Here is a 14,222-nt window from a genome sequence, read left to right as displayed (position 1 = left end):
CGAGGCGTCCGTGGTCCTTCGGAGGCTGACGGACTGCAGGAAACGAGGGCTCCAACCCGCGTCATCACATGGACAGCACTCGGTGTCATAACCCGAGCTTCTGTTCGGTGCCACGTCCCGGTTTCATAATCGCAGCCGCTTTTCAGCGCCAGAGCCTGTATTTCCTAACCCGATCCGCCACACAGTGCCTGTTGGTAAACCGTCGTTAGCACGAAAGGAACTGCGGCCGCCTCGAGTCACGATCGGAAATCCGAATCATGAGTCCCGTGAGTCGTGACATGTGTGATTTGCCGATTGGTCATATCTCGGGACGCGGCCCTGCCAAGTCACGCCGCCTGGGGAGGTCACTCGGTGGCGGCAGCGGCAGCGGCAGCGGCCCCGGTCGCCGCGGTCTGGCACCACACGCCGACACGAGCGAGACTACTGTGCGCATGTGTTGCGCACTGTCACGGAGCCGGGCTGGGGCCTGGGCGGCGGTGAGGTGGTGTGTCGTTAGCCTCGCGCGCCCCTTGTGCTTACTTTGGCGTGTCGCCACGGTCAGGGGACATGGCAGACCGCCTGCGTGGCGTCGGCGGCATTACGTCATGAAACATGGCCGAGTCGCCGTCGCTTGGCGTTTATGTAAGAGTGGAGGGATGCTATGCCGCCACGACCACGCCGTGTGTCGCGATGTCCCGTGATCAATGGCGGACTCCCGTGATCGTTGCTCGTCCCCGTGCTCATGCGTCGCCCCGCTCGCGCCTCACCGCCGGCGGGCGGCCGCCGACTTCTGCCGACCTCTGCTGACCTCTGCTGACCTCTGCTGACCCGCTCCGCAGGTGGGCGTCATGTACTGCCGAGCCGGCCAGGGCACCGAAGAGGAGATGTACAACAATGAGGAGTCTGGCCCCGCCCTGGACGAGTTCCTCGAGATGCTCGGCCAGCGGGTGCGGCTCAAGGGCTTCGACAAGTACAAGGCGGGCCTGGACAACAAAAGTGAGTGTGCGCGTCTGCGTGCGCTCGCACAGGAGCAGAAGCCAAGCTCAGAATGTCAAACTACATTTGATATTTTTTTTTTTTTGTTCTTTACAATCGCGCCGTGCGAGCAAAGGGGTCCGAAAACAGCAAGGTTATAACGACGGTTTTGCAGTCCAAACTGTTGCTGGATGGGAACAATCGAGAGAACCCCAACGCATGCCCTGGCCCACGTGTTAAAACGGAGTTCTCGTCGGCCAAGCGTGCATGCGCCAGTGACGATGACCACGCTGTGTTCGTGTCCGCAGCCGACTCGACGGGCCAGTACTCGGTGTACGCCCAGTACCAGGAGAACGAGATCATGTTCCACGTGTCGACCATGCTGCAGTTCTCGCCCAACAATCGGCAGCAGGTGAGCGAGCGCACGGCCGCCGGCGGGCCGAACGGGCCCCCTCGGAGGCGCCGCTGAACGGCCCCCCTCCGAGGCGCCGCTGAGGTTACTGTCCCGGCGTGGTGTGACAGGCGGAGCGGGACTGACGTGTCCCGAACAAGCTTAGAGCTGGCTTTGGCGTGAAGATAGTCTTCAGCTGCAGTCAGAAGACAGGGTTGGAATATTTCAGGAACTTGCTTGTCGAGTTTGTTCACACGGTAAGCCGCCCCGGACGGCGGATCAGTGGGGCTGATGTGTATCAGCTTGTTAACGGACCGGGACCTGTTTTCCATTTTTCATCACAGGAATGCATGAATAAACAGCATCCGACCCGTTTGCGGTATCACGACGCGTTTTGCTGTGTACAGTTATCTACATTGTGTTGCGCGGTCGCGGAGTTTGTGCGTTCTCACATCGTGAGATGCTAAGAATTTGAATGTTTGCTTGCATCGAATGCATATGATACACTGCATATAAATGGTCGAGAAGCAGGTCGCATTATTTAGACGTGGTGAAAGGCTATCCACGCAGGGGCCACTTGGACATCCTTCAGTACCTTTTATCGGTCATCATTTGTGCGCTTAGTTAAACCATTTGCCTCAGTACGCTGTCGGGGTGTATGGCATTTTCACCACCCGCCTAAGTCATGTACGGCAGTGTAGTGTCGAAATAGTTGACGTTTTCATCCCGTTCGTTAAGGTGCTGTCGGTTGGATGTTGCCGGCCTGGGAGCTGAGTGTCGACTGATGAAACATTATGGAATGCAGATTTCGTGGCTGTCCAGCAGCGCGTGACTTTTGGCCGGGATGATCTTTTGAGAAGGATTTCGATATGTGCGCCTGAGATACCAAAGTTCAGTCTGGGGCAAGACAGCATGAAAGAACGTGCGCAGCTGTCCCATAATTTTAGCGATCCTCTCCACAAACCGTGCTCAAACTATGGCACGTTTGTAAAACTGGGTGTGGGTGGGGGAGCGGAGGGAAGAGGGGGGGGGGGGGGGGGGGCAGCAGCGAGCGTGGCCATCCTGTTTCTACCCCAGTTCACGGCACCAGCCGCATTCAGCCAGCACCACCGTGACGGCCGTGTGTCACCTGCGTGACTCAGCCGGGCCGTGCCCGAGAGCGTGCGCCGCGCCTGAGTCAGAGACCGGTAACAGGCTCCGCTGTGGTCCGCTGGTGCATCGCCGTACGTCGCCGGCCACTCAGCGCCGCCCGACCTCCTCCGGATTACGAGGCTCCTGCAGCGTGGCTCGTGACGGGGGCGGGGCGGATAGCCCGCTATCAGACGGGGCCGCCGCCGAGACGTCGATAGGGGCGCTGCGGTGGTCACGAGTGAGGGGCTGTCCGGGGACGCTCTTCCCTTCTGCCTTTGGCCACGATGCTGGCGGTCGTGGTCGTCCGTGGCCGCTGCCTTGAGACGCCCGTCGTCGCCGACGCACGCTTCCTCGTCGGGCCTTCCGGTCCGGCGTGCTTCCTCGCCAATGCTCCCGGCCAGGCAGCTCTCGTCGCAGCCGGACGGTTGGTGCAGTGTGTCGCCGCTGTTCGGCTGTATTAGCTGCCGGTGCGCGGCGACAGAGGGTGCCGGCCGCTGGGCGTGCGGCAGGGTGGTCCGCCCCCCGGCCCCAGGTGGCCGGAGCGGTGGCGTGCGGGGAGAGGGGCCTGCTCCCCCGGCTCCCAGGTGGCCGGAGCCGTAGCATGCGGGTAGAGTAGCGTGCTCCCCGGCTTCCAGGTGGCCGGAGCCGTGGCGTGCACGGTAGAGTAACCTGCTGCCCGGCTCCCGGGTGGCCGGAGCCGTGGCGTGCAAGTAGAGTAGCCTGCTCCCCGGCTCCCAGGTGGCCGGAGCCGTAGCGTGCGCAAGAGAGGCCTGCTCCCCGGCTCCCGGGTGGCCGGAGCCGTGGCGTGCGGGTAGAGTAGCCTGCTCCTCGGCTCCCAGGTGGCTGGAGCCGTGGCGTGCGCGGCATCGGCGTGATCGCGGCGCCGGCCAGTGTGCCGTTCGCCGCATGTTTGGGGATGCACCGATCGCGGCTCTGTTTTACGGCCAACTGCATGCGCTCTTACATCAGACGGGCGCCAGCTGCGCGCCTGCGTCATCCGCGTGCTACTGCATTTCGTGAGGCCTCGTATCTCCTAAAGCGCACCCACTCACAAAATGCAGTTTCTGGGTGCGCTTGGTAACACATTCGCCAGGATGACGGGCTTGAGACAGCGATGCCGGACGGGGCACGCAGTCAGCCCGGTGTGTAAACAAGGAGCGGCAGAGCGAGAGCCGACCACGTGAGGAGGTTCGACGTGTCGGGGCAGAGCCCGGCCACCGGGCGGCGGCAGTTTTGGCGCGTCACGGCCGCGCGCCGCCGGCCCTGTAATTGGACGCGGCGCGCTGTCTGCGGCCGTGGGAGCGACGCCTGAGTGATGGCGGACGCGCGTCGGGTCGGAACGCCGCCGGCCCTCCGCCGGATATCGGTGTTTATCAAGCAAGCGGGCGCGCCGGGCCCGGCCGGCGGCTCCATGGCACGATTAATGGCTGCTGATTGGCTGGATTACGGAAGCGGAGGTGGCGGCGCGTCAGAGGGAGTCGCGCGCCGGCGGCCGCGCTCTTTATGGCCGGGGTCGGCTTGTGTGGAGGCACGTTCGGTCGCTTTGGTTTGCTCCGTGTTGGGCCGGGCGCATGTTTGTCCGTAGCGGAATTACTGACGACTGTTTTGCTTTTCGATTGACTTGTTTTGGTCTCTGACTTTGTCCCGATCGGGATGGTTTCCAGCGTTTGTGTTTCCGTGAATGCCGTCGATCTGCATTGTGCGTGTTAAGAGGGGGAGGCGTGATCAGTCTAAGACACTGTATTACATCGCGGACTAAGTCAACAACAGCGTGCGCCCCTAGCCGTCTGCCGTCTGTTAGCGGTCTAACGTGCTCATGTTACCCGCCGATCTCTGACGTCCTGGCCTTGTTCCAGCTTCTGCGCAAGCGCTACATCGGCAACGACATCGTCACCATCGTCTTCCAGGAGCCGGGCGCGCTGCCGTTCACACCCAAGCACATCCGCTCCCAGTTCCAGCACGTGTTCATCGTGGTGCAGGCGGTGAACCCGTGCTCCGACAACACCCAGTACAGGTGAGCCGGCGCTCCGCCGCTGGTCCTGCTGGCGGCAGGCTGCTGTGATTGCGGCCGCTGCGGGCGCAACTCGGCCGTTGTTTCGACGGACTCGGATAGATTTACGGCCGAGGGGTTTCGTCATGTGGTGGGCGTGGTGGGGTTGAGTGGATTTGCGGCATTTGCCAGCAAAGGAAGGGAGTGCCCATGCCTACTGCGTTTTCTTTGCGCTGAAAGGATGAGCTCGGGTGATAAGCGCACTTGCATTAGTAAGTGCCGCGACCTTCAACACGTCCACAGGCCGCTCACATACGCGCGGCTTGCACCGGAAACGCACCGGCGCACCGGCACCCTCCCTGTACTGCATGGCCGCGCGATGGTGTTCTGACATGCCCGTGACCTGACCTGACCTGACCTGACTTCAGGGTGGCTGTGAACCGGTTCCGGGACGTGCCGCCGTTCGGGCCGCCCATCCCGGAGCACGCCACGTTCGCCAAGTCCAGGGCGTTCGCAGAGTTCCTCTACGCCAAAGGTATGTGTTCGGAATGGGGAAAGGGGTAGGCTCTGGCATGCGGGTGTGTGTACGGCCTATCACGTGACTGTGTTTGCACAGTGCGGGGCGTCCTTCAAGACTGGTTGCTGGGCGGCGAGGTGTATGTTCCGTGTTCGCCTGACGTAATAGTTATGCTTGCCAGTGTTGACAGTGCAGCTGGGAATGCTGTGCTGGTCGGCATCATGCACGAGCGGCCCGGCGGCGGCCTGCGTTGTGCTATCCGACAGCGGCTCCGTCTCCGCCCGAGCCGGGTCTCACCGAGCGGGCGCGTTCGCAGTGATCAACGCCGAGACGGCGGCGTACCAGTCGGACAAGTTCGTGACGATGGCGCGGCGCACGCGCCAGGAGTACCTGCGCGACTTGGCGGCCAACTACCTCACTGACACGAGCCTGGAGGCGGCGCAGAAGTTCTGTGAGTCCTGCGTCCGGCGGCGCCCCGGGAGGCGGACGCGTCAGGTGGTCGCGACCCCTGAGGTCACGGTCGCTGAGGTCAGGTCGTGGCGGGCTGACGGGCCGCCGCTGTGGCCGGTGGCGAGACCTCGCTCGGCTGCGTCTGTGTCGTGTCAGTGCTGGCCAGTGTGGTGTGCCGGTCTGGCCAGCCGCCACCCCGTGGTGCCGGTCATGCAGAGGCAGGGGAATGACGAAACCCAAGCGGAAGACCCTGGAGTAGCCTTTGCATTTGTAGTTGCAGTTGTTTACGGATGTGCTGTGTCAGTCTTTGTATCTAGTGGCAGTGTTATGATAGCTGGGCTCTGCAGGATCCGGTGTATACGAAAGGAACAAGTTGTTGAGCCAGCTGTGCTCTGTTCTTCAACATCCTATGCCGGTGTGGCAGAAACATGACGCATGCGTTGATGTGTTGTGCCTCCTTCCATTTCGCGATTGTTGCGAATAGCGCTGTCGCCGCGTGGCCACCGTACCTTGGATATGGACGGCTACGTCACGCTCGCCCGGGGCAGTGACCCGCGTTTCCATTCGTGGGCGCTGGGTGACGGTGACGCCCCCGTTGCAGCTATCATGTCGTTCAGCAGCCGCAAGAAGGACCGGCTGCGGCCTCGCTTCAACCCGGACGCCGTGCAGCGCGGCGCTCTCAGCTGGCAGGTCACCGTCGACGACCAGTCTCTGGGCAAACAGGTGCGAGGCCGAGCGGGCACGCGAGGCGCCGCTCGCTCGTGGGCCGGCCGTCTGGAGGTGGCCGTCGCTCACGGGTGGGGCGTTAAGGGGAAACTGCGCATTCTCTCGGGCGGGTGGGGAGGGGGGGGGAGGGGAGTTGAATGAAAGCGTTTGTGCAGGGAGTTCGGTGCTGATGTCGTGTTCTGCCTTCGACCTGATCAGCCTTGAAAAGTCTGATGGGGGGCGCCGTCACGGCCGTTCCGTCGGGGGAGAGACGCGGCCGTCTGCGGCGCCTGCCGAGGGCGCACGTCGCGTTCCGTGCAGCGAGCGGGGCGGAGCGGCGCCACGTGTCCGTCACAGCCGCTCTCCCTAACGCATCGCTGCGGCGCCTGCAGGTGGACTGCGTGCTGGGCGTGTCGGCGGACTCGCTGGTGCTGGCCGAGGAGGCGGCTGGCGCGCTGCTGTTCGCCGCGCCCGTCGCCAGCGTGCTGGGCTGGACGCTGCAGGGCACCAGGTCAGCTGTCTGCGCCGCGCCGCCAATGCGGCCGGGCTGAGTCGCGTTCGCGTAGTGCGTCTGGTTGTGTTAAAGGGGGGTTTGTTGGAAGGCTGTCCGATTTGCACGATGTCTCCCGGTGCAGCCGACAGTCTGTCGAGCCCAGTTGACGAGAGACACTGGAATGTTAGGGATTAGCGCTGGTGTGTTGGCACAGATCAGGAGGGTGGCGCCTACACGTCATGTCGTCCTTCTGTCCCCGGTGACCCGCGTGCCCCTTGTCGGTGAGTGGCCGCGTGTTGACGTGGCGGCGCCCGGCAGCCTCTGCGTGTACTACCACCTGGGCGAGTGCCTGGTGCTGCGGCCGCGCACCACGCTCGACACCGAGGAGCTGGCCGAGGTCGCCGCCCGGCTGGCGGCCGTCTCCGGAGGCACCGACACCCAGGTACGACCCTCTGGTGGCTGGCCTACTCCGTGTGCCCGCCGATGGAGGGGCGGGGGACGCGGTCCGGCACCGCGACCGTGTTCTGAATTATGGTGGTGGTTTGGTACGGAGATTTGGCGAGGGACCGGCGCTTTGGTTTGGGATAGGTAAGAAATTCGAGTTTGGCTGAGGAAACCGTAAATGGAAAGTTATTTGTTCACGCGAGAAAGAAGGAAATGATAGTTGCATGGATTGTGCGGTAGAATCGCACGTTTCCTACACAGACTCATGTGCCCACGGATACTGATATAGCCACGACGGCCCTGAACGAGATGAACTGGTGCCTCGTGTATGAGGAGCACACGATTAAATCCATCAGTTTTTGTGCCGTCACCGGAGATGCGCCGGTACTGTGTAGCCCCGCGCGGCCAGGTTGTCTATCCCTCCAGCGTGGTTAGGTGCTGACCCCTGGCCCGTGCTGCCGCAGGAGCTGCTGCTGCGCCGGAATGCAATGGGCCAGCTGGGCTTCCACGTGCAGCACGACGGTCTGGTCACCGAGGTGGAGAGCTACAGCGCCGCCTGGCAGGCCGGCCTGCGGCCCAACGCCAAACTGGTCCAGGTCGGTGGTCGCCTCTCGCAGACAGGGCAGGGTCCGCACGGGGTCAGCTGGTGGCGTGCGCACGGTTGGGATGATAAGTCTGGTGCCGTGTCGTACGACACACTTCCGCGCAGTGTGTGCTTTGCGAATGACTTGGTTTGGTCGGCAACGTTTGGCGCGTTCTGACCGTGGACAGTCAGGGCCGGGCCTGTGCTGTGGTCTCATTCGTTAAGGTCGACAGCGCAGCAAGATCAGTGATCTCCCATCAGTATTCGAGGTCGTTCTCGTTTCTCAAGCGTGGCCTGTTGACGCCGCCGTCGCTCGCCAGATCTGCCAGATGGCTGTCTGCACCATGACGCACGACCAGATGGTGGAACTGCTCAAGACGTCACTGACGGTGTCGGTGACAGTGGTGCCGCCGGCGACGGACGGCGCGCCGCGGCGCGGCTGCGCGCTCCCCTCCTGCGGCGCGCCGCCGCCAGAGGGCGACTACGAGAACGTGCCGGCGCTGGCGGCGAGCGCCCCCCGCCAGCCGGCGTGCCGGCAGCAGCCGGGCGGCCGGCCGGTGGCGGCCGAGCGTGGCGCCTCGCCGCCGCCGCCGTCCGTCGTCAGCTCCGGCTACGGCACCGGCGGCAGCGGCCGCTCTTTCGGCGCGCCGGCCTCGCTCTCGCCCGAGGCCAGCGGCACGCTCAGCAGCTCGTCCAGCGGCTCGGCCGAGCGCTGGGGCGAGCCGCCGGACGAGGCCGAGTCGCCTCCGCCGCCGCCGCCGCTGCCGACGCGCCACCGGCAGCGGCTGGCGGCCAGCCGCAGCCTGGATGCAGTGGCGCCGCCCGGCGGACAGGCCGACAACTATGCGTCTCCACCCGGCTACCGGCCGCCGCAGCCGGCTGACGCGGTGAGACTTTCATCAGTCAGTGGTTGTTTGGTGTCATTTTCGTCATATGAATGGTGGGATGTAATGGTGGTATGTAATCCTCGTTTTGTCACATATGGGCGTCTGAGCTTTTTCACCTTTATTAACATACCTACTGAACATGTATCCCAAATAGTAAGCTTCAGTTTCACGTCTTCTGGTGAAAACTGTTCGAAGATCTGCCGTTGGCACCCGGCTGTAGCTTTGCCTGCCCTCGGTTTGCGCCGGCAACAGCCCGCAGCGGATGCCGCTTAGCTAACGCTCCGCACTGTGTGGCCGACAGTCGACGCGTAAGGAGGTGCTGGACTATATGGAGCTGTCGTCGGTGCCGCGGCCGGTGGCGCCGGAGGCCAGCACGGGTCGCTCGCGCTCCACTTACCTGATCGACTGCGGTCCGGATCGGCCGCCGCTGGTGAGGACCGACGGCACTGCCATCTATCGGTCACTCGGCGCACTGACGCGTGCCGCGTGTGGGAGCGAACTCTGTCAAGCGCATGGTGGCTAAGCGTGGAAGGTCGCCATGGTGTGGTCTCCATTTTATTGTAGGTGTGTTTGCCACAAGGTGTCAATCAGCTGTCTGTCGCAGCTTTCTTTTTGCTTCTAGTCCCTGTCGTGGCATGTTCAGCTGTGTGCGTGGTCGAACGCTTCCTCGGTGTCTCCTCCGGGTGTTGGCTGACCCGCCGTCGTCTCGTTCCAGCCGCCGGATTACTGCCAGCTGCCGGGGCTGCCCCAGCCGTTCCGTAAAGAGCAGCCGGTGACGAGCGGGCTGTGGCCGCTGGGCTATGGCCGCGTCGGCCAGGCCAGGGCTGGAAAGCTGTCGTCAGCTGTCGCCAACGGTGCTATCTCTGCCAGCCAGCCGTGCAGCAACGGGTACACCGCCGGCGGCAGCTACAGCACCAACAGCCAGCAGGTCAACCAGAGTCACGGCACGAACAGCAAGCAGGCCATGCAGTTGCTGGCCGTTAACGGTCAGAAGATCATGCAGCACCACGCCGTCAACAGTCAACTGATCATGCAGAACCACGCCACGAACAGCCATCAGCTCGTACAGAACCATGCCGTCAATGGTCAGAAGCTGATGCCCAACCACGTCGCCAACGGACACCACGTGCCGTCCAGCCACGCGTCCACCGTCGCGCAGCTTTCGCAGCCGGGCGGCGGCGGCGGCAGTGGTCGGCAGCCGTCGGGCGGCAGCCCGGAGACGGAGGCGCTTGAGCGGGCGCTGGCGGCTCGCAGCGAGGACGAGCTGAGCGGCGCCAGCGTGTCGCCGACGCTGCGACGCCGGCTGCGGCCCGGCGCCGGCACACCCTCCACCGGCAGCGGCTCGAGCCGCACCGCCAGCCCGCGCGGCGCCGCCGAGGCGCGCCGGCGGCCGGGCGCGGCGGCGCGCTGCAGCGCCCACCGCGCCTCGGGCGCCGGCGCCGGCCTTCAGCAGGAGCTGCTGCGCCTGATCGGGCCCGACCTGGTGCCGGCGGCGGCGCCGGCGGCCGACGAGCCGGGCGTGATCGTGACCACGGCGCGGCCGGCGACTGTGATCGCGGCCGGCGGAGGGTCGCGCGCCGCCGCCGCCGCCTCCGCCGCCGCCTCCTCCTCCGCCGCAGCCGCCGCCTGGCGCGAGGACCTGCGGCGCGTGTCGCGCGAGGAGCGGCTCTCCCCGCGCGTGACGGCCGGCCTGCCGCCGCCGCGCGCCGCCGACGTGCCGCTGCCGCCCGGCCAGGTGGACTGGGAGGCGCTGGTGGACACGGCCACGCGCGCCGTCAGGGACACCGCCGCCAGGTGAGCGCGGTGCGAGCACACGCCACAGATTTGTTGTTGTGGTTTGGCCACGTAAGGCAACGTGTTGTGAAAGATCCACGTGAAATGACGTCCTTGCCTGGTATGGCGTTGCGGAGTGAGTTGGTACGATAGTCAAAGGCATCCCGAAGTTACGATTAGCTGTGTTGGTGGTGCCCCAGACTCTCACATCCACCGATTTGATGCGTAAGTCCAGCGCGCCGCTCCATTGGTGACCTCGTCTTGCGCTGCCGTCTTCCCTGCGTTTATCCTCCGGCGGCCCGGTTCTGACGCGCGCTGCGCCGGCTGGCAGGGCGCCGCTGTCCGGCGGCGGCCAGTACTCCCGCGACGCCCGGCCGGTCAACAGCGGCCAGTCGGACGAGCTCAAGGGCCGGCTCTCGCTGCTGGAGCGCGAGCTGATGAGCGAACAGGCCAAGCGCGAGCTGCTGGAGTCACAGGTGGGAGACGGCTTCGTGTCCGGACGCGTTAGTGGGGGGAGGGGGACCGTGGTGCGTCTGGGAAGGTGGTCCGCCGCAGCTGCGTCCGCTGTGGAAGAAGTCCCGTTTGCGTTCACTACGGACGGGCACGGTTGCCGGCGGTGTGTGATGGAGACGATGCAGTAGTTGTGTTGTACTTGGGACGGGGCTGCCAGCCTGAGGTGGAGGACCGCTACGCGACTGGCTGGCCTGAGCTGGCCTGATCCGCGACCGGCAGCCCGGCCCAGTGGTTAGACTCTGTGCGAGTCGCGCGCCTCTGTGGCGCTGACGTCTCTGTGGTGCTGACGCCCCTGTGGTGTTGAAGGACACCTTCGTGGTGCTGACGCCTGTGTGGTGCTGACGCCCCTGTGGTGCTGACGCCCCTGTGGTGCTGACGGACACCTTCGTGGTGCTGACGCCTGTGTGGTGCTGACACCTCTGTGTTACTGACGCTCCTGTGGTGCTGGCGCCCCTGTGGTGCTGACGGACACCTTCGTGGTGCTGGCGCCTCTGTGGTGCTGGCGCCCCTGTGGTGTTGACGGACACCTTCGTGGTGCTGACGCCTGTGTGGTGCTGACACCTCGCCGCCGTCCGCCAGGTCTATCAGCTGAGCTCCGACAACCGCAGACTGCAGGAGGAGAGCAAGCAGGCTGCTCACCAGCTGCGCAAATTCACCGAGTGGTTCTTCAATAACATTGAGAAGCCATGACCGCCTCGCTGCTCCCCGGCGCGGGCTTTGGCTGTAGGTGGCGCTAGCAGCGGCAGCATAGGCGGCGCTAACGGCGTCGTCCGTCAGTTCTGGCAAGGGACCACGGCCGGACCGGACTTGTTGGTGCCGGCCGGCTTAGGTTTACAAAGTGCAGCTAAGCGCCAGCGATGATTGATTTGGTTTTGTTATGTTGTCAGTCGTCACTTGTGAGCGTTTTTACGTCTGTCGCCAAAGAAGCAGAGATTTAGGGATATGAATGCATGAATAGGCATGCTTACTTAGTTGTTTCCGCTAAGCTCGGTAGCTATTTAAGTTCAGTTAGAAGGCGCTTTGACCTTTGTTCTTTGGCTGTGGAGTCATCACAATGCTCCAACCATTGCTCACATGTGAGTGAAACGTGGAGACTGAAAAGCGGTTTGCGTCTGTTTCTTCGTGTATCCTCAATGCGTCTCGTTGATGTACGAAAGCACTGACTTCTTGCTTCTGTGGAGTAGCTGAGTCTGCCTCGGTCAGAATCTAGTCCGTGCCTATTTTTGTAACGTGCGATGATCGGAGCTCGTGGAACGAGGGTTTTGTAAATACAAAACGAGATCGTTTCACAGTGGCTGTTCGTACCAACTGATATAACTCCTTACCATGGAGCGTATACAAACGATCCATGAATAGCTCACCACCACGGAGCAGGCACTAATTCACAATCATTTGCGTGATACAATGAAGCAGATTCCAAAACCTAACTTTTTATGACGTTTCTAATGCGTGACTTTCTTCACTGTCAAAGATGGTGTCCGATGTCCATGCCTTTGTCAGGCAGCGAGTGATGGCTTTGGTGAGAGTTTCTCATACTGTTATTTGGTGAAAGTGACAGCTGGTGATAACTTCCTTGTCAACTTCGGATCACAGCCTATCATCAGAACAGATAACTGAAAAAATCGTGACCTTTTGTCAACTTTTGATCCAGGCTCACCATCCTTGTAAAATCGTTGAGGTATGTTTGACCACTGAACAGTCGATTTTGTCACAGCTTTTGGCGCGTGACATCTGTGATTCGTGGTTCTTCGCGTTATGTGGAACGTTTGGCAAAGGTCATGGTTGGCAGGCACCAACGCCGCGTGCCCTTCTGTTGACCACCGCATTGAGGGCATCGTCGTTGATCTCACACGGTTGAGCACGAAGCTTAATTTTTCAGTGAATATCAAAGTCGCTCCAGGTGTAGCATTTGATGATATAGCAGCTAACGGGTTGCTGTTGGCACGTCGTACACGGAGCGTTACATATGCTGCATTGGCGCATATTGATACACAGATGGCACATGTTGGCAACTTTTGTATTAAGGCATTTCAATTTTACATTTCGGCGTCTACGGACGTTCATATACCACCACAATGGCGTCACGTCAGTATGTTGGATTGGCGAACGCTGACGTCCAGTGCACGTCAGCCCGCATCAAAGACGTTGGGAGCACGACCACTCTGCAGCGTACTTTTGCTAGTAGCCGATAGCGTTCACGTCTTAAAGGGCCGCTTTTCACAGAGCTGCGAGCCGAATTCCATGAGGCCAATTTCGATGAACCTGACGCCAAACGAAGATCTTTAATTGTCCAGCGTCGAGCCATTGACCACTTGCTGTCCAGACAACCCAAACTCCAACAGTGTACCGGGTCAAGGTTTTCGTGCACAGTACGCCGTAAATTTGCTGACTTTTCCCGTGCTTAAGGGTCTCGGTAGTCAATCGGGAGCATGCCGGATCCATAATCGGGAGGCTGTGTGTTCGAAGCCGGCTCGTTTCGGGATTTGTCTACCTGTTCCCAGTGGAATATGCCGAATTGTTTACTATTAACCAATACCTGCTGTCTGCTGTGCCATGTAGAATGCAAATACTTGACAGTTCCTGGCAAAAATCCTGGACTTAACATTCATTTAAATTTAAATACTATTGTGAGACTTGCGCCAGGCTACCTACAGTTAGGTACAGGCTGCCAATGCCGGTAGGATGTCCGTTCCCAGATCCCCCTATCGCGACTGCGTTCTGAAAAATGATTTCCCCCAATCAAATCCCAAACCTGACGGTTGGGTTTGCTTGGGGAATTCCAAGTTCCCCGAACGATGGCGGATAACAGGGTCTCGACTGGAGAAAGCTTGGGGAAACGCATGTATTTCCAAGCCGATTGGGAAAATTGGTAGTTGTCCAAGCTTTCACCAAACTTTCTCGACCTTTTCCTTAAGCTAATAGTTGGCTGAGTTTGGCCAATATAGGTATTTTGTGATGACTTTTACAGCATATTAAGTATTTGCAATTTTGCATTTACGTCATGCGTAGTTGCCACGATGCTCCGCATTTTCACTTATTTATGCCTTTCTTCAGAAATTCCTAGCTGCTTCGCAAACAATGACGTTACTCAAACATCCACTCATCAGACAAACGACGCATTGAGCGGCTGGAGTTTCAATCAGACATGATTAAGTATAAACACGGCATCAATACCCGGTATTTGTTTGCGGAACATTTACTTCTTACCACTTATCCATTCACTTTTTCTTATCACTTATCCATTCACTTCTTCTTACCACTTATCCTTTCACTTCTTCTTACCAGTGTCTACCACCAACCAGTGTTTATCCCCGATTTGAAGGCATTTCGCCCCATGCATCACCATAGGACCAACGTTAAGCTTCCATGAAAGGTCATGCCCTTGCCCTCC

General features: G+C 61.1%; 1 protein-coding gene and 1 long non-coding RNA gene across 2 annotated transcripts in view; both read left to right on the top strand.

The window, feature by feature from the left end:
* Positions 1-10,014, top strand: part of LOC119100078 (signal-induced proliferation-associated 1-like protein 2) — a gene marked incomplete in the record, with an annotated part of 53,140 nt that extends 43,126 nt beyond the window's left edge. Inside the window, 14 exon segments of the mRNA XM_037223195.1 lie at positions 819-975; positions 1,263-1,366; positions 4,333-4,490; positions 4,895-5,001; positions 5,300-5,434; positions 6,035-6,156; positions 6,531-6,649; positions 6,950-7,073; positions 7,540-7,671; positions 7,979-8,168; positions 8,472-8,545; positions 8,847-8,975; positions 9,261-9,826; positions 9,999-10,014. Of these exon segments, the coding sequence (XP_037079090.1) occupies positions 819-975; positions 1,263-1,366; positions 4,333-4,490; positions 4,895-5,001; positions 5,300-5,434; positions 6,035-6,156; positions 6,531-6,649; positions 6,950-7,073; positions 7,540-7,671; positions 7,979-8,168; positions 8,472-8,545; positions 8,847-8,975; positions 9,261-9,826; positions 9,999-10,014 (2,133 nt within the window).
* Positions 10,015-10,305: 291 nt separating this feature from the next.
* On the top strand, positions 10,306-12,120 carry LOC119111638 (uncharacterized). The gene is made up of 3 exons (XR_005095596.1): positions 10,306-10,339; positions 10,650-10,794; positions 11,411-12,120. It is a non-coding gene; the product is annotated as an uncharacterized LOC119111638 (long non-coding RNA).
* Positions 12,121-14,222: the final 2,102 nt, after the last annotated feature.

This window comes from Pollicipes pollicipes, unplaced genomic scaffold (genome assembly GCF_011947565.3).
Source record: "Pollicipes pollicipes isolate AB1234 unplaced genomic scaffold, Ppol_2.1 Scaffold_2555;HRSCAF=2994_pilon_pilon_pilon, whole genome shotgun sequence".
Classification (NCBI taxonomy): domain Eukaryota; kingdom Metazoa; phylum Arthropoda; class Thecostraca; order Pollicipedomorpha; family Pollicipedidae; genus Pollicipes; species Pollicipes pollicipes.
The sequence above is the reverse complement of the archived record's forward strand: the minus strand, read 5'-3'. Positions and strand labels throughout refer to the sequence as shown.